This window comes from Hyperolius riggenbachi, chromosome 4 (assembly GCF_040937935.1).
Source record: "Hyperolius riggenbachi isolate aHypRig1 chromosome 4, aHypRig1.pri, whole genome shotgun sequence".
NCBI classification, from domain to species: domain Eukaryota; kingdom Metazoa; phylum Chordata; class Amphibia; order Anura; family Hyperoliidae; genus Hyperolius; species Hyperolius riggenbachi.
In genome coordinates, this window is record NC_090649.1 from 12,571,515 (window position 1) to 12,598,703 (window position 27,189).

At 46.2% G+C, this 27,189-nt stretch overlaps 2 protein-coding genes across 2 annotated transcripts in view; both read left to right on the forward strand.

Annotated features, from left to right (window-relative positions):
* The window catches only part of LOC137571092 (vomeronasal type-2 receptor 26-like), a 39,254-nt gene extending 37,150 nt beyond the window's left edge, over positions 1-2,104 (forward strand). Inside the window, exon 4 of the mRNA XM_068279773.1 lies at positions 1,195-2,104. Coding sequence (XP_068135874.1) covers positions 1,195-2,104 — 910 coding nt within the window. The remainder of the gene's footprint in view (positions 1-1,194) is intronic.
* A 7,746-nt stretch (positions 2,105-9,850) lies between these two features.
* The window catches only part of LOC137571093 (vomeronasal type-2 receptor 26-like), a 113,151-nt gene continuing 95,812 nt past the window's right edge, over positions 9,851-27,189 (forward strand). Inside the window, exon 1 of the mRNA XM_068279774.1 lies at positions 9,851-9,889. Within this exon, the coding sequence (XP_068135875.1) occupies positions 9,851-9,889 (39 nt within the window). The remainder of the gene's footprint in view (positions 9,890-27,189) is intronic.

The following is a 27,189-nucleotide window of genomic DNA, read 5'->3' on the forward strand; positions in this document are numbered from 1 at the left end:
CTCCCGGACCCCAACCAAGTAACATGAACAATGAACATCTGTGATGGGTTAGCGTTTCCGGTCCCTGTTTATTGAACCTCTCATCTGTATTACATTTATGACTGCATGGCGACAAAATGCAAATTGCTATCCGCACGCTTCTTGTCCTCATGCAAGGCCTGGGTTGTTGTGTCTCAAAGCGTGGCCTTCTCCTCCTGCGCCACCCTCCTCCTCTTCCATCACGTGTGCTGCTGCTGGGTTAGCGTTACCGGTCCCTTTTCCTGGAACCTCTTATATGTATTACATTTATGACTGCATGCCGACAAAAAGCATGTTACCTGTGCAAAGAAAACAGACATTTCCCGCATTTAAAAGACAGTTTTCCCTTTGAATCTTTAAAATCGATTTTCTCAAAAACTATAAGCTCTTTTTGCTAAATTTTTTTTCCTCTTGTACCCACTCCCAAGGTGCACATACCCTGTAAATTTGGGGTATGTAGCATATAAGGAGGCTTTACAAAGCACGAAAGTTCGGGTCCCCATTGACTTCCATTATGTTCGGAGTTCGGCCATGTTCGGCCCGAACCCGAACATCCAGATGTTCGCCCAACACTACACGTGACCCGTTCGGCCAATCACAGCGCTAGCCGAACGTTCGGGTAACGTTCGGCCATGCGCTCTTAGTTCGGCCATATGGCCGAACAGTTTGGCCGAACACCATCAGGTGTTCGGCCGAACCCGAACATCACCCGAACAGGGTGATGTTCTGCAGAACCCGAACAGTGGCGAACACTGTTCGCCCAACACTACTCGGCATTACATTGATATAAAATAAAAATAATTGCTTTGCTTGGAACATACCTTTCTTTTCTAGATGAAAGTAAACATTGGCCTCAATTCACTAAGCTTAACTCCTGTCTTTAATAACTCTTCTGAGCTGTTTTAAAGTTATCACCATGGTGATATAATTGTGATAACTGTAAAACAGCTCAGAAGAGTTATTAAAGACAGGAGTTAAGCTTAGTGAATTGAGGCCATAATCTCTCATAATGGACTTTATATTTTAGATTATTATGTGTTCATATGATCATCAATCATGAAGGTCTTACCTTAAATGACCATAAGCAGATTATAAAAGACAGGTTGACTCAGGGATAGGATCATTGACCAAGATGGAAGGAACATTAATTGCTATTTCTTTTGCAGATATGGAGAACTGTTGGAAATGTCCGGATGATAGCTGGTCCAGTGTTGGAAAAGACAAGTGTGTCCCCAGGCCCATCGAGTTCCTCTCCTTTGAAGATGTTTTGGGGGTTTTTCTCCTTACTGTAACTTTTTTGTTCTGCTTTTTCAATTCTATTGTGGTTGGTGTATTTATTAAACATAAAAACACAGCAGTGGTAAAAGCCAACAACCAGAGTCTCAGCTTCATCCTTCTGCTCTCCCTGATCTTGTCTTTCCTTTGCGTTCTTCTGTTCATTGGACAGCCTACAGAGATGTCCTGTTTGCTGCGACATGCGGCTTTTGGGATTATTTTTACTATTTCTGTCTCTTCAGTTCTTGCTAAAACAGTCACTGTTATCGTGGCCTTTAGAGGCACCAAGCCAGGATGGACATTCAAGAGATGGCTGAAGAGATATTTCTCTATTTCATTACTAATCGTCTGCTCATCTGGACAGGTTGTGATCTGTGTCTTCTGGTTGGTCCTCTCTCCACCGTTCCCAGAACAGGACACTCAGGCAGAGCTGGGGAAGATTATATTGCAATGTAATGAGGGATCTGTCACTTTGTTCTATACTGTGATTGGCTACATGGGATGTTTGGCTGTGTTGAGCTTTATTGTAGCATTCTCAGTTAGAAAACTCCCAGACACCTTCAATGAAGCTCAGTACATCACCTTCAGCATGCTGGTCTTCTGCAGTGTTTGGATCTCCTTCATCCCAGCCTACCTCAGCACCAAAGGGAAGTACATGGTGGCTGTGGAGGTCTTCTCCATCTTGGCCTCCAGTGCTGGACTCCTGGGCTGTATCTTCATTCCCAAATGTTACATCATTCTCCTGAGACCAGAACTGAACACCCGGTCCTGCCTAACTACCAAGAAGAAGCTACAGAAAACTGCAATGTAATATATATATATATATATATATATATATATATATACATATATATATATATATATATATACTAATTTTAAATACAATTTTAAATTAGGTAGGTGTTAAAAAGAAAACAAACAACCAACAAAAAATACATAAATAAAATAAAAAAATGAAATATGGTGCCCTGTTTCTGAGAAATGATAAAGCTAATATAATTTTATGGCATGTATTCAGTACTGAATAAAATGTAAAGTTTATTCTAGAGTTATCAGTATTTAACCTTAACAAAGATGGATTCAATTTGTCATAATTTTATTTGTTTTAGACTGATACTAGATCTACACCAGTTTTTGATTTGTCCACTATGGAAATTCCCATTTATTTTCAGACAGTCTTTGGTGGATTTAAAGGGAACCAAAGACGTAGCATAGGTAAAAAATTGAAAAAGATGTTATACATACCTGGGGCTTCCTCCAGCTCCATAAGCCTGGATCGCTCCCACGCCGCCATCCTCCGCTGCCTCTATCGCCGGTACCGGGTCCCGTCACTTCCGCCGGACGCGACCAGTTGTACGCATGCGCAGAGGCTCCCTCTGGCTTTGTACACATGCACCTGCGCAGTATGGAGGGAGCGCACTGCGCTTGCGTCGACTGGCTCAACTGGCGGAAATTATAGGACCTGGTACTGGTGGACAGAGGCAGCAGAGGACGGTGGCGTGGGAGCGATCCAGGCTTATGGAGCTGGAGGAAGCCCCAGGTATGTATAAATCTATTTCTTCTACGTCTCTGGTTCTCTTTAATAGTATGTTTTGGATCACTGTCCTGTTGCAGGGTCCAGTTCTGTTTCAGTGTACGTTTCTTACATACAATCTTACATGTTCCTCAAGCACACTCTGATATATTATTTCATTCATAGTAGATACCAGGGTTGCTGATCACGGCCTCGTGATCTTGGCCTAGCCGTGATTCATGAGCATTTTTTCACTATCCGACATCGTGATCCAAATTCGTGATTGCCTCTCGATCACAAATTCAGTTCCGAATGCACTCGTGATCGTGGTCCAAATCCGGGTCGGGATCATGGCCGTGATTAAACCGCCACAACCTGCCGACTTTAACGGTTAATATCAAAGCCTCCTTAAATGCCAGAATCAACAAATTTGCAGGTTATGTTAAGAAGAAAAGTGGGAGCAAGGGGAAAAATGTTTTCAAAAAGAGCTTACAGTTTTTTGAGAAAATCCATTTTAAAATTTCAAAGGAAAAAAGTATACATTTAAATGCAGCTAAGGACAATTCCTGCCGACTTTAGCAGTTAATAGCAAAGCCCCTTTATATCCTAGCAACACCAAATTTACAGGATATGTTAAAAATATAGTGGGAAAAAATATTCTTTTACTATTTTTTATGTGCAAAATGTGGGAATTTGTTTTAAAAAAAGGCGTGGGGTCCCCCCTCCCAAGCCTCTGTAACCCCTTGTCCCCCATGCAGGCTGGGATAGCCAGAATGCGGAGCCCCGGCCCACTGGGGCTTTGCTCCCTGATCTATACCAGCCCACATGGTCCATGGTATGGGGGAGATCGGGGGGAGGGGCGGCCAAACCTTCCCTTCTCCCCTGGAGCCCTTGTCCAATCCATGGACAAGGGGCTCTTCCCTTGCCTCCCTTGCCCCAGGAGGAGGTGGGGACTACGACTCCCTGGGGGGGTTCATGATGGCATCTGGGAGACCCTTTAAGAAGGGGACCCCCAGATGCCCACCCCACTCCCAGGAGAAATGAGAATAGGGGTACAAAGTACCTCTTACTATTTCCATAAATGGTTAAATGAAATAAAAAAAACAACAACGAAAAGCATCCTTTAGTAATCTTAATTAACCAGAAATACTTACCTGTACCTTTAGGGAAATATTCGCAATCCAATATCCACGGAAAAGATCCCACGCCAATATCCTCTATCTTGCGACATTGATTGAAAATCTCTGATGACCCGCGCAGCCGCCGCCACACACCGCCGCTCCCCGCGCAGCTCTAGCTATACGTAGTATAGCTAGAGCCAAAAGCATCTTTGAATTTTGGCTCCTAGGCTCCCCATTGGTCTATTTACAGACCAATGGGGATTAGAAGGAGCTTGCTGACAGCAGGAGGAAAGAAATGTGTGAAACGTTCTTTGACCGTGGTTACCCCCAGGACTTTGTTGCCCAATGCAGGAATAGCCAGACAACCCACTACAAAACGTCTTCCATTTGTTTGCCAGTACAACTGGTTTTCACAGAGGGTCTTTGCTGTCCTGAAAAGATATTGGCATTTACTTACCAGTGTGTATCCTCAAGTTGAGGAATTTCTTGCTCCTCTATTACAGGCATCCCGCATGAATCCTACGACTGGGAGCAGGCAGTGGCCTAGCTAGAGGTTATGGGGCCTCATAGCAAAACTTTCATGGGGCCCTCTAATGTAGGCACTGTTTAGCTATGCCACCTGCCCCTACCCTATAGACATGAGTTAATTGGCAATTTACATTCTCATACAATCAACACTGCACATACTCCATACTGGACACTGAGAGGGTGGAGGAACCCAAGAAAGTTAATGTTGAATACATTAAGTACCACCTGAGCCCCCTCTGCTCCAGGGCCCCATATCAGATGCTATGGCTCCTATGACTATTGCTAAACCCCTAGTGAGGGCTGATGCTAAACCATCAATCACGTCCAGGCGGCAGGAATGGTTAAAACTTAGAAGTCCACTTAAAGGGGCACTCTAACTTGGCTACCTGATAGTAATCTATTGTTACTAACTATAATCCTAGGGCACACCAATTTATATCTAGCTGCCATGAACACCAGCATGTGAAGGATGAAGGTAACAAAATAATGAACCAAAAATGTACAAAGATTTGCAACAATATGCCGTCTACTTAGACACATGATCAGATTATTAAAAATAGTTAGAAAAAGCACGTCCATTGTGTATTTTTATTCATGCCCCTTGGTTGGATATAGATGCCCCTTGGTTGGATATATATGCGCCTTGTTGGATATATATGCCCCTTGGTTGGATATATATGCCCCTTGGTTGGATATATATGCCCCTTGGTTGGATATATATGCGCCTTGTTGGATATATATGCCCCTTGGTTGGATATATATACCCCTTGGTTGGATATATATGCCCCTTGGTTGGATATATATACCCCTTGGTTGGATATATATGCCCCTTGGTTGGATATAGATGCCCCTTGGTTGGATATAGATGCCCCTTGGTTGGATATATATACCTCTTGGGTGGATATATATGCCCCTTGGTTGGATATATATGCCCCTTGGGTGGATATATATGCCCCTTGGTTGGATATATATGCGCCTTGTTGGATATATATGCCCCTTGGTTGGATATATATACCCCTTGGTTGGATATATATGCCCCTTGGTTGGATATATATGCCCCTTGGTTGGATATATATGCCCCTTGGTTGGATATATATGCGCCTTGTTGGATATATATGCCCCTTGGTTGGATATATATACCCCTTGGTTGGATATATATGCCCCTTAGTTGGATATATATGCGCCTTGTTGGATATATATGCCCCTTGGTTGGATATATATACCCCTTGGTTGGATATATATGCCCCTTGGTTGGATATATATACCCCTTGGTTGGATATATATGCCCCTTGGTTGGAATACATCCATGTAGTTAACCCATTGAGCTTCCTTTTGAAGCTACAATTTTTCTCTGTCTTCCTCATTACGAGGGGGTCGTACAGTATAAATGACTAGCCAGCCACCTTAGTCGGGTGCATGAAAAAAGGGCTCCAGGAAGAAAAGGCTCGGCTGGATAAAAAATTGGCGCCGGTGGATAAGGAAATCTCAATAACAATAAACATAGTAAAAAAAAAAAAGATTAATGATAAATTCCATTTTAAAACAGATGGAAGATAAAAACAAAAAGTTATTAATGTTAAAAATCATTACGAATTCAACAATACAGCTTAACCTAACCCTACTCTCACACAGAACCCTCCCCTGGTGGTGCCTAAACCTAACCAACCCTTGAAGATGCTGAACCTTAATCACCACCCCCACAGCTGTGTCTAGGCCTAACCACTAGATGGTGCCTAGAGATGGCCCGAACTGTTCACCGGCGAGCAGTATTCTGCGAACTTCCGCTGTTCGCATTTGCGGTCAATAGTGAACATTTGGCGTGTTCGACCTGCCCCTTATACAGCATCATTGATCTGAACTTTGACCCCCTTACCTCACAGTCAGCAGACACATGGCTGGCAATCAGCTAGCACCTCCTCCTGGACCCCCCACCCCTCCTCCCTATCAAAAAGCAGTTGCGGTGGCCATATTGGATTCATTCTCTGCTGGCAGCTGACTGTTAGTGACAGCAGGGAAAGACTTGCTGCAGATAGGTAGGGAAAGCATTAGCTAGGCCTGTGTTCTTGTTCCTCACTTGCTGTGAAAGCAACCTTTTGAGGGCTAGCACATCAGTCTCCTGTGTTTTTTTGTGTGTGAGACACTCCACAGCCCACTGACACCCAGAGCTGTGTGCACACTACTGCTGTTGCCTCATTGAGTTGTAGGCACAGAACCACTCCAATGCATTATTATGTCACTGTATTCTGATAGTACTATTGCATTTCTCTATGTATGACACTCCAAAGCCCACTGACACCCAGAGCTGTACATAATGCAATCCTTTAGGTATTAACCAGCTGAGCGGTCTGGACGAGCTCAGCTCGTCCAACACCGCCAGCGGCTGCCGCTCAGGCCCTGCTGGGCCGATTTTAATGAAATAAAAAGCAGCACACGCAGCCGGCACTTTGCCAGCCGCGTGTGCTGCCTGATCGCCGCCGCTCTGCGGCGATTCGCCGCGAGCAGCGGCGAAAGAGGGCCCCCCTAGCCGCCTGAGCCCTGCGCAGCCGGAACAAAAAGTTCCGGCCAGCGCTAAGGGCTGGATCGGAGGCGGCTGACGTCAGGACGTCGGCTGACGTCGATGACGTCACTCCGCTCGTCGCTATGGCGACGATATAAGCAAAACAAGGAAGGCCGCTCATTGCGGCCTTCCTTGTTTATTCTGGGCGCCGGAGGTGATCGGAAGATCGCCTCCGGAGCGCCCTCTAGTGGGCTTTCATGCAGCCAACTTTCAGTTGGCTGCATGAAATAGTTTTTTTTTTATTTAAAAAAAACCCTCCCGCAGCCACCCTGGCGATTTAATCAGAACGCCAGGGTGGTTAAAACCCAACTTTGCGTCAACTCTGTAATTTTTGGTGGGACTTTTAGCATGGATCCCCCTCTGGCATGCCCCAGTCCAGGTGTTAAACCCCTTGAAAAAACTGTTCCATCACTTTTGTGGCCAGGAACAGTCTTTGCCCATTAAAGTCTATGGCGATTCGCCTGTCCGCGAACATTTGTGGAAGTTTGTTTGCGAACTGAAAATTTGATGTTCGTGACATCTGTAGTAGTGTCTAACTCTAACCACTCCCCCTGCACAAACACCCTTATATACAAGAAAACAATAACAATATATATATAAGTACAGGCAAAATAATATGACAAAAACTATAATATTGCAAGCTTTTAAAACGATAACATATTTCAAAAACTTTAATGTTCTAATGTTGTTAACGATATTTATGGGGTGCCCTTTTTTCTATTTTGGGCGCAGTATTAATGATAAATGCATTGGAGTCTATGGCGTAGCACTTTTCGTCCACTAACCGCCAATGCCCTTTTTTCCTGCTTCCCCTTAGTTGAGAGACATTGGGCCTGATCCAGTTCACCCTTTCTTTTAACCATTTCTGCCGCCCGGATGTGAAGTTCGCGTCCGGGCGGTTGCTCTGCTGCGGTGCCGTGCTTCGGCGTGCCTCCATGCCCCCGTGCTGTCCCCCGGTAGCCCTGGGATCAGTGAATGGGAACATGGTTCCCGATCACCGATCTGTGTCCCCAGCAGAAAAACCGAAGTGCCCTTACAAGAGGCTTCAGTCTTCCTGCATGTAAAAATTTCCACGTCCCCCTTGTGCTTCCGCTTAGCGAGAAGCACAAGGAGTAAAAAAAAAATTGAAGGTGACCATCTTGTGGCCAAATAGTAAAACTACATCTACATATTTTTTACATTACAAATTACACATATAATAACATAAAAAAAATTTACTGTTTATTTCCCACACCAAAATATTACCCAAATACAATCTTTAATGGAAAAAAAAAAATACAATAAAAATAAGAAAGAATCTTAATCTTAATCGTCTAAAATATAAGTATTTATTCAAGCTCTTTAAAACATCATAGGCAAAGATAAGATGTGTGCCGGGTCACCATTGACGCACGGCGTTTCGGATACACTCCTTCCTCAGAATGGTTCCAATGCACACTCAACCATTCTGAGGAAGGAGTGTATCCGAAACGCCGTGCGTCAATGGTGACCCGGCACACATCTTATCTTTGCCTATGATGTTTTAAAGAGCTTGAATAAATACTTATATTTTAGACGGTGCGGACCCTTTCAACTGATTAAGCACGAATCCCTGTGACTCCAGGGGTGGTCACAGCACGTCGAATCCATTGGTGCGGATGTGATACAATCTTTAAAATAAAAATAAGAAAGACATAAATAGTTACCTAAGGGTCTGAACTTTTTAAATATGCATTTTAAGGGGGTATACTACGAAGATTTTTTTTAACCTCCTTGGCGGTAACCCCGTGTGTGACAAGGGGTAAGCCGCCAGAGAGTGCCGCTCAGGCCCTGCTGGGCCGATTTACATATTTTTTTTTGCTACATGCAGCTAGCACTTTGCTAGCCGCATGTGCATAATGATCACCGCCGCTACCCGCCGATTCACCGCTATCCACCGCGCCGCCCCCAGACCCCTTTTGCTGCCTGGACAATCAGTGCCAGGCAGCGCTGAGGGGTGGATCGGAACACCCGCTGACGTCACAATGCCGATGACATCGGTGCCGTCATCGCGATCGTCGCTATGGCGACGGGGAAGCCCATACAGGGAATCCCATTCAGAACGGGATTCCCTGCAGGGTAAAAGCTCCGGCGGCGATCGGAGGGGCGGGAGGGATAGCGAAGGAAGGGGGAAGCATATAGCTAGCGCTGGGCTAGCTACATGCTTTAAAAAAATTTTTTTTTTTTAAAAAGTGCTGCGCTGCCCCCTGGCGGATTTATTGTACCGCCAGGGAGGTTAAATTATAAGCTTGTAAATAGTGATGGAAGCAAAACGGAAAAAATGCACCTTTATTTCCAAATAAAATATTGGCGCCATACATTGTGATAGGGACAAAATTTAAATGGTGTCATAACCGAGACAAACAGGCAAATAAAATACATAGGTTTTAATTATTGTAGCATGGATTATTTTAAAGCTATAATGGCCAAGAGCTGAGAAATAATGAATTCTTTTTCATTTTTTCTTATTAATCCTGTTAAAATGCATTTATAAAAAAATAATTCTTAGCAAAATGTACCACCCAAAGAAAGCCTAATTAGGAGAAAACTTAGGAGAAAAAATGAATTGGTGCTGGCCCACTGTGTCAAGCCTCTGGGCACCGAGGTTTTATACCTGGCATCATCTGCTATGAATGGGTATGTATGCGCTGATTTACAGGGTGAGTAGTCATGCCCACATACATCAGGCCACAGGGGCATTTTAGATGATATCCAAGAAAGGGGGGTCCCCCTCCTTAGCCTCTTTAACAACTTGTACCCCATGCAGGCTAGGATAACCAGAATGTGGTGCCCCGGCTGCCCTGAGCTATACCAGCCCGCATGGTTCATGGTGTGGGGGAGTTCTGGGGCAAGGTTCAGGTAAGAATTTATGGATAATTAAGAATACTAAAGGACTTTTTTTGTTGTTGTGTTTTTATTTCATTACCCCTTTGTGGAAATGGGTAAGGGGTACGATGCACCCCTATACTCATTTCTCTTGGGAAGGGGCTGGTATCGTAAATAAAACCCATGTATTTTATTTGCCCATTTGTCCCGGTTATTCACCATTTAAATTATGTCCCTATCACAATTTATGGCGCCAATCTTTTATTTGGAAATAAAGGTGCATTTCTTCAATTTGCGTCCATCACTATTTACAAGCTTATAATAAAACAAAAAATATATGGTAATATACTCTCTTGACATGCATATTCAAAAAGTTCAGACCCTTAGGTAACTATTTATGGTTTTTTTTTATTGTATTTTTTTTATTAACCACTTCACCCCAAGGCGGTTTTTACCTTAACGGACAAGAGTGATTTTCACCTTTCAGTGCTCATCCCTTTCATTTGCCAATAGCTTAATCACTACTAATCACAATAAAATGATATATATCTTGTTTTTTTCACCACAAATTGGGCTTTTTGGGGTTGATATTTGTTTTCAGTAATTACTTTATTTTCTATGCATTTTAAAGGGAAATACAAGGAAAAATGAAAAAATACACTATTTATCCAATTTCATCCCCTATGGTTTTAATATAAACACTGCTACTGTACATAAAACCCACACATTGTATCTGCCCATTTTTCCTGGTTATCACAAGATTTTAATGATGTCCCTAGTATAAAGTATGGTGACAGTATATCATTTCGAAATGAAGGTGTACTTTTTTGTTTTTGTTTTTGTTTTTTCACAATTTTCACGCGCATGGGGATGCACGTGCACCCACGGGAGCGTGCACGCGCACAGCGGCAGCAGCACTGTCTGACTTATAAAAACGTCCTGGAGCCATTAAGAGGCTCTAGCAGGACGTTTTTATAAGTCAGGTTGTCATAAAGTGGTTAAAAGTTTTATTTGGGTAATTTTTGGTGTGAGAGGTAAACAGTTAATTTTGTTAATGTATGTGAGTGTACTTTTAATATTTGTCCACAAGATGGACCCAGTCAGAAAGTCCTGGAAGCGAACAATCTCACTTTAAGGAAGCATTAGTAGGATGGGAAACATTTTTGTCTGCAAAAAGACCCTCTGATAAGAGGCCGTTGGTTTTTCTGCCGGGGACATAGATTAATGAATGGAAACTATATTCCCATTCACTGATCTCGGGGCTAACGGCAGGCAGCGGGAGCACGTGCGATTGCGAGCACGGCGCTGCTGCTGCAGCACAGTCTTTCTAGATGGATATATATGTCCAGATAGGCTTAAGTGAGTAAAATAACTTTTGCACTCTGCAAATGAAAAAGTACTAAAAAATAAGTTATACAGTATTCTCAAAATGATTCTGAGCATTTTCTTGCTTGCTGGTGGCTTTAAAGGCATTTTATTTGTAATGTTAAAATATCACCTAGGAGAAAACTTTGGAGAAAAAATGAATTGGGGGGTCCCCCTCCTGAGCCTCTTTAACCCCTTGTCCCCTTGCAGGCTAGGATATCCAGAATGTGGTGCCCCGGCTGCATGGGGATTTGCACCATGAGCTATACCAGCCCACATGGTTCATGGTATGGGGGAGTTCTGGGGCAAGGTTCAGGTAAGTATTTATGGATAATTAAGAATACTAAAGGACTTTTTTGTTGTTGTTGTGTTTTTATTTCATTACCCCTTTGTGGAAATGGGTAAGAGGTACGATGCACCCCTATACTCATTTCTCCTGGGAAGGGGCTGGTATCTGGGGTTCTCCTTCTAAAATGGTACTCCCAAATGCCACCATGACGGAACGGAATTGCTATATCACTATGGTGGAATTTTGTTGTTGTAGGATTTCAAAAGCCAGCTTACATACATTGGCCAGGAATCGAACCCAGGTCTAGTGCTTGGTACTTAGACAGCTCTCCTCACTGCTATACCACCAGCAACACTACATGCTGAAGCCAGCCTAGCATGTACCATTTTGATATATCCAAGAGAAAACTGAGCTTGCTTAGGGATTTGTAGGCTGTCAAAAGCCAACTCACATACATTGCCCAGGAATCAAACCCAGGCCTACCGCTCTGTAGGCTGCTATCCTAACCATTATACCACCAACACAACACACTACAATGCTAAATGCTGAAGCCAGCCTAACATGTACCATTGTGACATATCCAAGAGAAAAATGAGCTTGCTTAGGGAATTGTAGGATTTCAAAGGCCAACTCACATACATTGGCCAGGCCTCGGAATTGAACCCAGGCCTACCACTCTGTAGGCTGCTAGCCTAACCATTATACAACCAACACAACACACTACAATGCTACATGCTGAAGCCAGCCTAGCATGTTCCATTATGATATATCCAAGAGAAAAATTCTCTCTCTCTCTCTCTCTCTCTCTCTCTCTCTCTCTCTCTCTCTCTCTCTCTCTCTCTCTCTCTCTCTCTCTCTCTCTCTCTCTCTCTCTCTCTCTCTCTCTCTCTCTCTCTCTCTCTCTCTCTAGAACTTGATGCCATTGAACTGAATTTTCCGCTTAAAACCATCAACGGATACCGGCAGAATTTCACAGGCAATTTCGGAATTCCACCAGATTGAAAAAGCAATTCCGTTCCGACCAAACGGAACGGAATGAACAATTTCTGCCCAAAATTGCAGAAAAAACAATTCCACGGAAAGCGGTGACCGTCCCTACGAGAGAGAGAGAGAGAGAGAGAGAGAGAGATGAATCTACATGGTTATCTGGGGTTCTCTTCCGACAACTGTTGAACACAAAAGGCAAGGCCATGCCTGGGTGGGCTTGAATGGCACCAACCTTTCAGTTAACAGCCAAACGTGCTAACCAATTGTGCCACAGAGACTGTATACCACAAAGACTGTGCACGCAGCTGGTGTTGAATGATTTTATGGGGATGGATGTTTGTCTTTTGGAGGAAGGAAGTAAGTCTGCTCCAAGAAGTTTCAGCATTTAGTGTTGGTGGTATAATGGTTAGGATAGCAGCCTACCAAGCACTGGATCTGGGTTTGATTCCTGGCCAATGTATGTAAGCTGGATTTTGAAATCCAACAATTCCCTAAGCAAGCTCATTTTTCTCTTGGATATATCATAATGGTACATGCTAGGCTGGCTTCAGTGTGTAGTGTTGGTGGTGGTATAGTGGTGAGGAGAGCTGCCTACCAAGCACTAGACCTGGGTTAGATTCCCAGCCAAGATATGTAAGCTGCCTTTTGAAATCTAACAATTCCCTGGAAGACAAAACCCTCCTCCCTCTGGGAAGAGGAAGTGAAGGAAGAAAGGAGAAAAAGGATTTAAGGAACAGTCAATAGGTTCTATGGGCTACCATTTAGCATAAAAAGGTTCCATTTGCGATTATTTTATTTTTTCCGCCGGAATCCAGAATTCTGCGGAATTTCACAAAAATCCGGCGGAATTTTCATAGCGACGGAATTCAGCGCTGGCGGAACTGGGGAATTCCGGCGGAACGGAATTTGCGCTTTCCGATCATCCCTACTTACCACCCAAAATCATGTTCAATAGGCTTGTGTAAACATATGCAGGTTCATTTTTAATTTATGTTTATTTTCTGAATAACTTTGTAGGAAAGGACTCTTTTTTCATAAGCATTTTAAATAAGTAAGAGAAAAAATAAAATTCTATAATATTCCAGCCCTACAAACATCTTTGCTTTATTCCCCTGTCAACCTTCTCAACCTTTCATGCATAACTCTTCTCTTTATAAAGACCAGATATTCTGCCTTCTGCCTCCCACTGCAGGAAGCACCAAATACACTGCTGGATACTGTGAGTATTATAATCTCCATCCTCTGTGTGTAGGAAGGAGGGATTGGGGTCTGCAGAATAGAGTCACACACAGCTCATCACTACATGTAGCCTCATCTCATCTCCATCCTCTGTGTGTAGGAGGGGGGGGGGGGTCTGCAGAACAGAGTCACACACAGCTCATCACTACATGTAGTCTCATCTCATCTCCATCCTCTGTGTGTAGGAGGGAGGTCTGCAGAATAGAGTCACACACAGCTCATCACTACATGTAGTCTCATCTCATCTCCATCCTCTGTGTGTAGGAGGGAGGGAGGGAGGTCTGCAGAATAGAGTCACACACAGCTCATCACTACATGTAGTCTCATCTCATCTCCATCCTCTGTGTGTAGGAGGCGGGGAGGGGGATCTGCAGAATAGAGTCACACACAGCTCATCACTACATGTAGTCTGATCTCATCTCCATCCTCTGTGTGTAGGAGGGAGGGAGGGAGGTCTGCAGAATAGAGTCACACACAGCTCATCACTACATGTAGTCTCATCTCATCTCCATCCTCTGTGTGTAGGAGGGGGGGGGGGTCTGCAGAATAGAGTCACACACAGCTCATCACTACATGTAGTCTCATCTCCATCCTCTGTGTGTAGGAGGGAGGGGGGGGGGGGTCTGCAGAATAGAGTCACACACAGCTCATCACTACATGTAGTCTCATCTCCATCCTCTGTGTGTAGGATGGAGGGAGGGGGGCCTGCAGAATAGAGTCACACACAGCTCATCACTACATGTAGTCTCATCTCATCTCCATCCTCGGTGTGTAGGAGGGAGGGGGGGGGGGGGTCTGCAGAATAGAGTCACACACAGCTCCTCACTACATGTAGTTTCATCTCATCTCCATCCTCTGTGTGTAGGAGGGGGGGGGGGGGTCTGCAGAATAGTGTCACACACAGCTCATCACTACATGTAGTCTCATCTCATCTCCATCCTCTGTGTGTAGGAGGGAGGGAGGGGTCTGCAGAATAGAGTCACACACAGCTCATCACTACATGTAGTCTCATCTCATCTCCATCCTCTGTGTGTAGGAGGGAGGGAGGGGGGTCTGCAGAATAGAGTCACACACAGCTCATCACTACATGTTGTCTCATCTCATCTCTATCCTCTGTGTGTAGGAGGGAGGGAGGGGGGCAGGCGCGTCGCTAGCGTCACATATCGGTGGCACGTGCCACGGATATGGCTTTGGGGTGCCCCTAATGACTGCTCTGGGGTGCCCAACGGGAGTGCCACGAATGTTTTTACTTTGCGCGGCCGCCGTTTACACAATACGGCGGCCGTCATGTTGTGGGCGGTGCTCGCTGCTTAGAAGCACTGCTGGTCCCCATGTCCATCCGCCCCCTGCCCAATCAGAAGCACCAGGCAGGGGGCGCGAGATTGAATGAATAGGCAGGGGGCTGGAGAGAGCGTGAGTAGCTCCGCCCCCTGCACGTGTAGTGGAGCCATCTCGGAGGAGCCAGTTTTGAATTGCCCGCCCGGTGCCCGCTGACCCTCGCTGATCCTCCGCATGCCATGCCACCAAGAGGGACTAAGTCTAAGAAGAAGCCTCTGCTGCAGAGAGTTAGGGGGAGAACTGCCAGAGCCACCGGACACAGGCAGGATGCAGACGCGGAGGCGGCAGCTAGATAACCCGGTGCGTGGCAGACTGCAGACTCCAGACCAGGGAGGAGGTAGTAATGTACTGTTTACTCTGCCAGGCTTGGGGGGGGGGGGTGTGTGTGTGTGTGTGTGTGCCCCAGCCTCTGTGCCCCATTATGTATGTATGTATGTGTGTATGTCTGTGCCCCATTGTGTGTGTCTGTGCCTGAGCCCCATCCTCCATGTCCCATTACAGTCTAGGCTGTTACTATGTGCCTGTACTGATAGCTGCAGTGTGTGCTGATCTCTGCTGCCTCCAGTATGTACAGTATAAGCCGTTACTCTGTGCCTGTACTGATAGTAAACTAGCTGCTTTGTGTGCTGATCTCTGCTGCCTCCAGTATGTACAGTATAAGCCGTTACTCTGTGCCTGTACTGATAGTAAACTAGCTGCTTTGTGTGCTGATCTCTGCTGCCTCCAGTATGTACAGTATAAGCCGTTACTCTGTGCCTGTACTGATAGCTGCAGTGTGTGCTGATCTCTGCTACCCCCAGTATGTACAGTATAAGCTGTTACTCTGTGCCTGTACTGATACTAAACTAGCTGCAGTGTGTGCTGATCTCTGCTACCTCCAGTATGTACAGTATAAGCCGTTACTCTGTACCTGTACTGATACTAAACTAGCTGCAGTGTGTGCTGATCTTTGCTGCCTCCAGTATGTACAGTGTAAGCCATTACTCTGTGCCTGTACTGATAGCTGCAGTGTGTGCTGATCTCTGCTACCCCCAGTATGTACAGTATAAGCTGTTACTCTGTACCTGTACTGATACTAAACTAGCTGCAGTGTGTGCTGATCTCTGCTACCTCCAGTATGTACAGTATAAGCCGTTACTCTGTACCTGTACTGATACTAAACTAGCTGCAGTGTGTGCTGATCTCTGCTGCCTCCAGTATGTACAGTTTAAGCTGTTACTCTGTACCTGTACTGATAGTAAACGAGCTGCATTGTGTGCTGATCTCTGCTACCCCCAGTATGTACAGTATAAGCTGTTACTCTGTACCTGTACTGATAGTAAACTAGCTGCATTGTGTGCTGATCTCTGCTACCTCCAGTATGTACTGTATAAGCTGTTACTCTGTGCCTGTTCTGATAGTAAACTAGCTGCAGTGTGTGCTGATCTCTGCTACCTCCAGTATGTACAGTATAAGCCGTTACTCTGTGCCTGTACTGATAGTAAACTAGCTGCATTGTGTGCTGATCTCTGCTACCCCCAGTATGTACAGTATAAGCTGTTACTCTGTACCTGTACTGATAGTAAAACTAGCTGCAGTGTGTGCTGATCTCTGCTGCCTCCAGTATGTACAGTATAAGCCGTTACTCTGTGCCTGTACTGATAGTAAACTAGCTGCAGTGTGTGCTGATCTCTGCTGCCTCCAGTATGTACAGTTTAAGCCGTTACTCTGTACCTGTACTGATCGTTAACTAGCTGCAGTGTGTGCTGATCTCTGCTACCTCCAGTATGTACAGTATAAGCCGTTACTCTGTGCCTGTACTGATAGTAAACTAGCTGCAGTGTGTGCTGATCTCTGCTGCCTCCAGTATGTACAGTTTAAGCCGTTACTCTGTACCTGTACTGATAGTAAACTAGCTGCATTGTGTGCTGATCTCTGCTGCCTCCAGTATGTACAGTATAAGCCGTTACTCTGTGCCTGTACTGATAGTAAACTAGCTGCAGTGTGTGCTGATCTCTGCTGCCTCCAGTATGTACAGTTTAAGCCGTTACTCTGTACCTGTACTGATCGTTAACTAGCTGCAGTGTGTGCTGATCTCTGCTACCTCCAGTATGTACAGTATAAGCCGTTACTCTGTGCCTGTACTGATAGTAAACTAGCTGCAGTGTGTGCTGATCTCTGCTGCCTCCAGTATGTACAGTTTAAGCCGTTACTCTGTACCTGTACTGATAGTAAACTAGCTGCATTGTTAGCTGATCTCTGCTACCTCCAGTATGTACTGTATAAGCTGTTACTCTGTGCCTGTACTGATAAGTAAACTAGCTGCAGTGTGTGCTGATCTCTGCTACCTCCAGTATGTACCGTATAAGCCGTTACTCTGTGCCTGTACTGATAGTAAACTAGCTGCAGTGTGTGCTTATCCCTGCTACTTTCATTATGTACAGTATTAGCTGTAAAGCCTGGTACACACATACAATTTTGATTAGCCAATTTTAGTTCTGTTCATCAAATTCATTGTTTGTTGACCCACTTACTGCATGGGGTTGGTAAAATTGGTCAGTGATTGACCATTCAAAATGTATGTGTGTATACATCTTATGCCTATACTGATTGTCAATTATTTAAATAAAGGACATGGGGCTCCATCTAATATTTTGATGGGCAGGCCGGCTATCTGTAGCTTACACCGCTGCTAAGTTCATGTAAATTTGGCCCCACCCATGGCCACGCCCACTCACGATATGACAACGCCCATTTTTTGCCGCGGCGCGCTGTGCGCGCCGCATACCCCCCTCGCCTTGTGCCCTCAGGTGCCCCCAATCTTCAAGGACCCTAGGAACGCCCCTGGAGGGGGGTCTGCAGAATAGAGTCACACACAGCTCATCACTACATGTAGTCTCATCTCATCTCCATCCTCTGTGTGTAGGAGGGGGAGGGGGTCTGCAGAATAGAGTCACACACTGCTCATCACTACATGTAGTCTCATCTCTTCTCCATCCTCTGTGTGTAAGAGGGAGGGGGGGGGGGTCTGCAGAATAGAGTCACACACAGCCCATCACTACATGTAGTCTCATCTCATCTCCATCCTCTGTGTGTAGGAGGGAGGGGGGGGGGGGTCTGCAGAATAGAGGCACAAACAGCTCATCACTACATGTAGCCTCATCTCCATCCTCTGTGTGTAGTAGGGAGGGAGGGGGGTCTGCAGAATAGAGTCACACACAGCTCATCACTACATGTAGTCTCATCTCATCTCCATCCTCTGTGTGTAAGAGGGAGGGGGGGGGGGGGTCTGCAGAATAGAGTCACACACAGCCCATCACTACATGTAGTCTCATCTCATCTCCATCCTCTGTGTGTAGGAGGGAGGGAGGTCTGCAGAATAGAGTCACACACAGCTCATCACTACATGTAATCTTATCTAATCTCCATCCTCTGTGTGTAGAAGGGAGGGAGGTCTGCAGAATAGAGTCACACACAGCTCATCACTACATGTAGTCTCATCTCCTCTCCATCCTCTGTGTGTAGGAGGGAGGGGGGTCTGCAGAATAGAGTCACACACAGCTCATCACTACATGTAGTCTTATCTAATCTCCATCCTCTGTGTGGAGGAGGGAGGGGGGTCTGCAGAATAGTCACACACAGCCCATCACTACATGTAGTCTCATCTCATCTCCATCCTCTGTGTGTAGGAGGGAGGGAGGGGTCTGCAGAATAGAGTCACACACAGCTCATCACTACATGTAGTCTCATCTCATCTCCATCCTCTGTGTGTAGGAGGGAGGGAGGTCTGCAGAATAGAGTCACACACAGCTCATCACTACATGTAGCCTCATCTCCATCCTCTGTGTGTAGGAGGGAGGGAGGGGGTCTGCAGAATAGAGTCACACACAGCTCATCACTATATGTAGCCTCATCTCATCTCCATCCTCTGTGTGTAGGAGGGAGGGAGGGAGGTCTGCAGAATAGAGTCACACACAGCTCATCACTACATGTAGTCTCATCTCATCTCCATCCTCTGTGTGTAGGAGGGAGGGAGGTCTGCAGAATAGAGTCACACACAGCTCATCACTACATGTAGCCTCATCTCCATCCTCTGTGTGTAGGAGGGAGGGAGGTCTGCAGAATAGAGTCACACACAGCTCATCACTACATGTAGTCTCATCTCATCTCCATCCTCTGTGTGTAGGAGGGAGGAGGGTCTGCAGAATAGAGTCACACACAGCTCATCACTACATGTAGTCCCATCTCATCTCCATCCTCTGTGTGTAGGAGGGAGGGAGGGAGGTCTGCAGAATAGAGTCACACACAGCTCATCACTACATGTAGCCTCATCTCCATCCTCTGTGTGTAAGAGGGAGGGGGGGGGGGGGTCTGCAGAATAGAGTCACACACAGCTCATCACTACATGTAGTCTCATCTCATCTCCATCCTCTGTGTGTAGGAGGGAGGGGGGTCTGCAGAATAGAGTCACACACAGCTCATCACTACATGTAGTCCCATCTCATCTCCATCCTCTGTGTGTAGGAGGGAGGGAGGGAGGTCTGCAGAATAGAGTCACACACAGCTCATCACTACATGTAGTCTCATCTCATCTCCATCCTCTGTGTGTAGGGGGGGGGGGGGGGTCTGCAGAATAGAGTCACACACAGCCCATCACTACATGTAGTCTCATCTCATCTCCATCCTCTGTGTCTAGGAGGGAGGGGGGTCTGCAGAATAGAGTCACACACAGCTCATCACTACATGTAGTCTCATCTCATCTCCATCCTCTGTGTGTAGGAGGGAGGGAGGGGGTCTGCAGAATAGAGTCACACACAGCTCATCACTACATGTAGTCTCATCTCATCTCCATCCTCTGTGTGTAGGAGGGAGGGGGGTCTGCAGAATAGAGTCACACACAGCTCATCACTACATGTAGCCTCATCTCATCTCCATCCTCTGTGTGTAGGAGGGAGGGAGGGGAGTGTGCAGAATAGAGTCACACACTGCTCATCACTACATGTAGTCTCATCTCATCTCCATCCTCTGTGTCTAGGAGGGAGGGGGGTCTGCAGAATAGAGTCACACACAGCTCATCACTACATGTAGTCTCATCTCATCTCCATCCTCTGTGTCTAGGAGGGAGGGAGGGGTCAGCAGAATAGAGTCACACACAGCTCATCACTACATGTAGTCTTATCTAATCTCCATCCTCTGTGTGTAGGAGGGAGGGAGGGGGGTCTGCAGAATAGTGTCACACACAGCTCATCACTACATGTAGTCTCATCTCATCTCCATCCTCTGTGTGTAGGAGGGAGGGGGGTCTGCAGAATAGAGCCACACACAGCTCATCACTACATGTAGTCTCATCTCATCTCCATCCTCTGTGTGTAGGAGGGAGGGGGGTCTGCAGAATAGAGTCACACAGCTCATCACTACATGTAGTCTCATCTCATCTCCATCCTCTGTGTGTAGGAGGGAGGGGGTCTGCAGTATAGAGTCACACACAGCCCATCACTACATGTAGTCTCATCTCATCTCCATCCTCTGTGTGTAGGAGGGAGGGAGGGGGTCTGCAGAATAGAGTCACACACAGCCCATCACTACATGTAGTCTCATCTCATCTCCATCCTCTGTGTGTAGGAGGGGGGGGGGGGGTCTGCAGAATAGAGTCACACACAGCCCATCACTACATGTAGTCTCATCTCATCTCCATCCTCTGTGCGTAGGAGGGAGGGAGGGGGGTCTGCAGAATAGAGTCACACACAGCTCATCACTACATGTAGTCTCATTTCATCTCCATCCTCTGTGTGTAGGAGGGAGGGAGGGGGGTCTGCAGAATAGAGTCACACACAGCTCATCACTACATGTAGTCTCATCTCATCTCCATCCTCTGTGTGTAGGAGGGAGGGGGGTCTGCAGAATAGAGTCACACACAGCTCATCACTACATGTAGTCTCATCTCATCTCCATCCTCTGTGTGTAGGAGGGAGGGGGTCTGCAGAATAGAGTCACACACAGCTCATCACTACATGTAGTCTCATCTCATCTCCATCCTCTGTGTGTAGGAGGGAGGGAGGGAGGTCTGCAGAATAGAGTCACACACAGCTCATCACTACATGTAGTCTCATTTCATCTCCATCCTCTGTGTGTAGGAGGGAGGGGGGTCTGCAGAATAGAATCACACACAGCTCATCACTACATGTAGTCTCATCTCATCTCCATCCTCTGTGTGTAGGAGGGAGGGGGTCTGCAGAATAGAGTCACACACAGCTCATCACTACATGTAGTCTCATCTCCATCCTCTGTGTGTAGGAGGGGGGGGTCTGCAGAATAGAGTCACACACAGCTCATCACTACATGTAGTCTCATCTCCATCCTCTGTGTGTAGGAGGGAGGGGGGTCTGCAGAATAGAGTCACACAGCTCATCACTACATGTAGTGTCATCTCATCTCCATCCTCTGTGTGTAGGAGGGAGGGAGGGGGTCTGCAGAATAGAGTCACACACAGCTCATCACTACATGTAGTCTCATCTCATCTCCATCCTCTGTGTCTAGGAGGGAGGGGGGTCTGCAGAATAGAGTCACACACAGCTCATCACTACATGTAGTCTCATCTCATCTCCATCCTCGGTGTGTAGGAGGGGGGAGGGGAGGCTGCAGAATAGAGTCACACACAGCTCATCACTACATGTAGTCTCATCTCATCTCCATCCTCTGTGTGTAGGAGGGAGGGGGTGTGCAGAATAGAGTCACACACTGCTCATCACTACATGTAGTCTCATCTCATCTCCATCCTCTGTGTGTAGGAGGGAGGGGGTGTGCAGAATAGAGTCACACACTGCTCATCACTACATGTAGTCTCATCTCATCTCCATCCTCTGTGTGTAGGAGGGGGGGGGGTCTGCAGAATAGAGTCACACACAGCTCATCACTACATATAGTCTCATCTCATCTCCATCCTCTGTGTGTAGGAGGGAGGAGGGGGTCTGCAGAATAGAGTCACACACAGCTCATCACTACATGTAGTCTCATCTCATCTCCATCCTCTGTGTCTAGGAGGGAGGGGGGTCTGCAGAATAGAGTCACACACAGCTCATCACTACATGTAGTCTCATCTCATCTCCATCCTCGGTGTGTAGGAGGGGGGGAGGGGAGGCTGCAGAATAGAGTCACACACAGCTCATCACTACATGTAGTCTCATCTCATCTCCATCCTCTGTGTGTAGGAGGGAGGGGGTGTGCAGAATAGAGTCACACACTGCTCATCACTACATGTAGTCTCATCTCATCTCCATCCTCTGTGTGTAGGAGGGAGGGGGTGTGCAGAATAGAGTCACACACTGCTCATCACTACATGTAGTCTCATCTCATCTCCATCCTCTGTGTGTAGGAGGGGGGGGGGTCTGCAGAATAGAGTCACACACAGCTCATCACTACATGTAGTCTCATCTCATCTCCATCCTCTGTGTGTAGGAGGGAGGGGGTGTGCAGAATAGAGTCACACACTGCTCATCACTACATGTAGCCTCATCTCATCTCCATCCTCTGTGTGTAGGAGGGAGGGAGGGAGGTCTGCAGAATAGAGTCACACACAGCTCATCACTACATGTAGTCTCATCTCATCTCCATCCCCTGTGTGTAGGAGGGAGGGGGGGGGTCTGCAGAATAGAGCCACACACTGCTCATCACTACATGTAGTCTCATCTCATCTCCATCCTCTGTGTGTAGGAGGGAGAGGGGTCTGCAGAATAGAGTCACACACAGCTCATCACTACATGTCGTCTCATCTCATCTCCATCCTCTGTGTGTAGGAGGGAGGAGGTCTGCAGAATAGAGTCACACACAGCTCATCACTACATGTAGTCTCATCTCATCTCCATCCTCTGTGTGTAGGAGGGAGGGAGAGGGGTTTGCAGAATAGAGTCACACACAGCTCATCACTACATGTAGTCTCATCTCATCTCCATCCTCTGTGTGTAGGAGGGAGGGAGGTCTGCAGAATAGAGACATACACAGCTCATCACTACATGTAGTCTCATCTTATCTCCATCCTCTGTGTGTAGGAGGGAGGGAGGGGGGTCTGCAGAATAGAGTCACACACTGCTCATCACTACATGTAGTCTCATCTCATCTCCATCCTCTGTGTGTAGGAGGGGGGGAGGGGGTGTGTGCAGAACAGAGTCACACACAGCTCATCACTACATGTAGTCTCATCTCATCTCCATCCTCTGTGTGTAGGAGGGAGGGGGTCTGCAGAATAGAGTCACACACAGCTCATCACTACATGTAGTCTCATCTTATCTCCATCCTCTGTGTGTAGGAGGGAGGGAGGGGGGTCTGCAGAATAGAGTCACACACTGCTCATCACTACATGTAGTCTCATCTCATCTCCATCCTCTGTGTGTAGGAGGGGGGGAGAGGGGTCTGCAGAACAGAGTCACACACAGCTCATCACTACATGTAGTCTCATCTCATCTCCATCCTCTGTGTGTAGGAGGGAGGGGGTCTGCAGAATAGAGTCACACACAGCTCATCACTACATGTAGTCTCATCTCATCTCCATCCTCTGTGTGTAGGAGGGAGAGGGGTCTGCAGAATAGAGTCACACACAGCTCATCACTACATGTAGTCTCATCTCATCTCCATCCTCTGTGTGTAGGAGGGAGGGAGGGGGTCTGCAGAATAGAGTCACACACTGCTCATCACTACATGTAGTCTCATCTCATCTCCATCCTCTGTGTGTAGGAGGGAGGGGGTCTGCAGAATAGAGTCACACACAGCTCATCACTACATGTAGTCTCATCTCATCTCCATCCTCTGTGTGTAGGAGGGAGGGGGGTCTGCAGAATAGAGTCACACAGCTCATCACTACATGTAGTCTCATCTCATCTCCATCCTCTGTGTGTCCCTGCCCTCTTCCTACTGTATGTATTTTTCCCTTTCACGGGTCTTTATAAGAAGAGCCAGTCAAAAGTATTCAGTTGCCCTTCCTGATGATGAGGAAGTAAGTTGGTACCGGTATGTTTCTAGGTTCACTTACTGTGTTCTCATATTACATTGTACTCATACGTCTTTTCTTGATCTTGGTTATATTTTACAGATGTAAGCAGCCTCTTCTTGGGCCCACCACAAGCTTCACTTGGATGCATTGAGGATGCTCAGTGAGTAGTGGTAATATACACTTGGTTTTGGTGAATGTGATGGGACTGTGTACCGCCTATCAGAAATGGATTAGGATGAAATGGAGCTCTAGGCAGGATAGCTGATGGTCACCTGTTTTTTTAGTTCAATTTCATCAGGCTAGCATTCACCAGGCCCCTAGACTTTATCAAGGCCCTAGACTACTGCCTTGTGGAGGATCCAGCTCTGCTGCCTACAGTGGTGGGCCGAAATTTTGCATCAAAATTCACAATTACGCATCATAATTGTAATGCAAAAAAATTTGGGGGAATTTTTTTTTTTTTGACTTGGACCCACTATTCTCCTAAACATTTGTAGCAATTTTGGTGTCAATATCACGTAGGGGGACTTTGCTATTCACTGCTAGTCGGCATGAAATTACGCGAAAATGACACAAAATTTTACACGAAATTATGAATGTCTATGCGAAATTAATTGAATTTAGAAATCGTGATTACGTATAGGCATGATTGCAAAAATGTACCTGGAAATTTGCGTAATCATAATTAGTTAATTACGATCATCGCTACCTATGAGTAATATGTGTGTGTGTTCCTTTAAGGGGTGTGGTTTCAGTTAAGTCACATTAGGAGTTCAGGAGCAGGTATGATTGCACATGTATGGATGTTCTGATGTTAGCTTCTGCATCATGGAAAGACTTGCTGCAGGTAGACGGTGGATGAGGATGACTGATTGGGAACATTAGATATTTCTTTAACTCAAGTGGTCACTGGAGAGAGAGGAGAGAAGAGTCATATTTCCTCATTGCTTAGCCTCTGTCCTCTACCTCCTCCCTCCATTGTACATTCTGTGGCAGCAGAAGTCTATAAAACAACCCGTATTCCCGTATCTTCCATGAGAGGTTGCCTCTATATAAAAGTAAGAAGTGGGAGGGGCAGCTGAGTGAGGTCACAGGAAATGTCTGATCTCCTTCCTCTTTTGGAAGTGGAAAAATGGAAGTGGCCAACGCTGATTTCTTAGGCCCTTCTCATAATCAGCAACTTTCATACATCACAGTGAAGATATTTCTACTTGCTGTTAGGAATTATTATTAACAATAAAAAAAAGAAATAAATTAACATAACTTTCCAAAGTATTAGACCTTCTCTGCAATGGTAAGGCTGCTTCATTCATTCCGTACTGAGCACCTTGTAAGGAAGTGATGGAATCTAACTGTAACTTTGTCTCCCACCCTTTCATGTGTCTCTGCTCTGAAGGTGTTTATACACAAATAACTTTATTGCTCAAGGGCCCCACTGGTTTTGGTGGAGGGGTGGATACAAGATATCTACAAGGCATCTGTTGTGGTAAGAGGTGACTTGCACTAGCTAATGGTGTGGCCCAGGGGCGTTTCTAGGGTCCTTGGAGATCAGTGGCACCTGTGGGCACCAGGTGGGGAGGTACATGGCAAAAAATGGACGTGGCCATGCGGTGAGTGGGCGTGGCCATGGGTGGGGCCAAATGTACATGAACTTAGCAGCGGTGTAAGCTACGGATAACGGGCCTGCCCATCGAAATATTGGACGGAGCCCCCTGTCCTTTATTTCGATCATTTACAATCAGTATAGGCATAGATCAAAGATGTATACGCACATACAATTTTGATTGGTCAATCACTGACCCCCAATTTCCCACCCCTGTGCAGTAAGTGGGCCAACAGACAATGAATTTTATGAACAGAGCTAAAATTGGCTAATCAAAATTGTATGTGTGTACCAGGCTTTACAGCTAATACTGTACATACTGAAAGTAGCAGGGATCAGCATACAATACAGCTGGTTTACAATCAATAAAGGCACAGAGTAACATCTTACACTGTACACACTGGAGGTAAATCAGCACACAGTGCAAGCACTAGAGAACAGCGTATACTGTACATACTGTAGGCAGCAGAATTCAGCACACTGCAGCTAGCATGCCAAAAATATGACGATCACGTTGTGCGGCGTGCTTATCGCGCCGCACCAAAAAATGGGTGGGCCATGGACCAGAATATAGGTGTGGTAACGGGTGGAGACAAATTTACATGAACCTAGCAATGGTGGGACATCAGATTAGGACAGTGGTGGCGAACCTTTTGGAGGCCGAGTGCCCAAACTGCAACCCAAAAGTCACTTATCTATCGCAAAGTGGCAACAGCAATTTAAACTAAATACTGTACAAACGTTTTAACTCATACATGAACATTATGGAAAATCCAAGTTGAAAATAAACTGTGAAGATAAACAATTTCATCCATCCTACTCCTGAAAAATGTATTCAATTTTTTAGAACCTCCCAGTTTTATTTTCTGTTTTAAAACGCTAAAAAAGTAGGTTTAATGCTATTGTCTCATATGATAAGGATTCAGCTTTTCCCATAGTCTCGCAGTTAGCAATCATGTGACCCCCAACAAGACATATTCAGCAATCATGAGGCCCCCAACAAATCATGAGGCCCCCAACAAGACAAATTCAGCAATCATGAGGCCCCCAACAAGACAAATTCAGCAATCATGAGGGCCCCCAACAAATCATGAGGCCCCCAACAAGACAAATTCAGCAGTCATGAGGCACATAAATAGACAGCATTTCACATAAATAGGCAGAATGCCCCCTTAATATGGTAGCCCCCCCAAGTTAGGTAGTGAGTGACAGGGACCCCCAGGTTAGCTAGTGAGTGACAGGCGCCTCCAGTTAGGTAGTGAGTGACAGGGACCCCGATAGTGAGTGACAGGGAGCACCTTTAGGTAGTGAGTGAGTGCCAGGGAGCCCCTTTAGGCAGTGAGTGAGTGACAGGAAGCCCCTTTAGGCAGTGAGTGAGTGCCAGGGAGCCCCTTTAGGCAGTGAGTGAGTGCCAGGGAGCCCCTTTAGGCAGTGAGTGAGTGCCAGGGAGCCCCTTTAGGCAGTGAGTGAGTGCCAGGGAGCCCCTTTAGGCAGTGAGTGAGTGCCAGGGAGCCCCTTTAGGGAGTGAGTGAGTGACAGGGAGGCCCTTT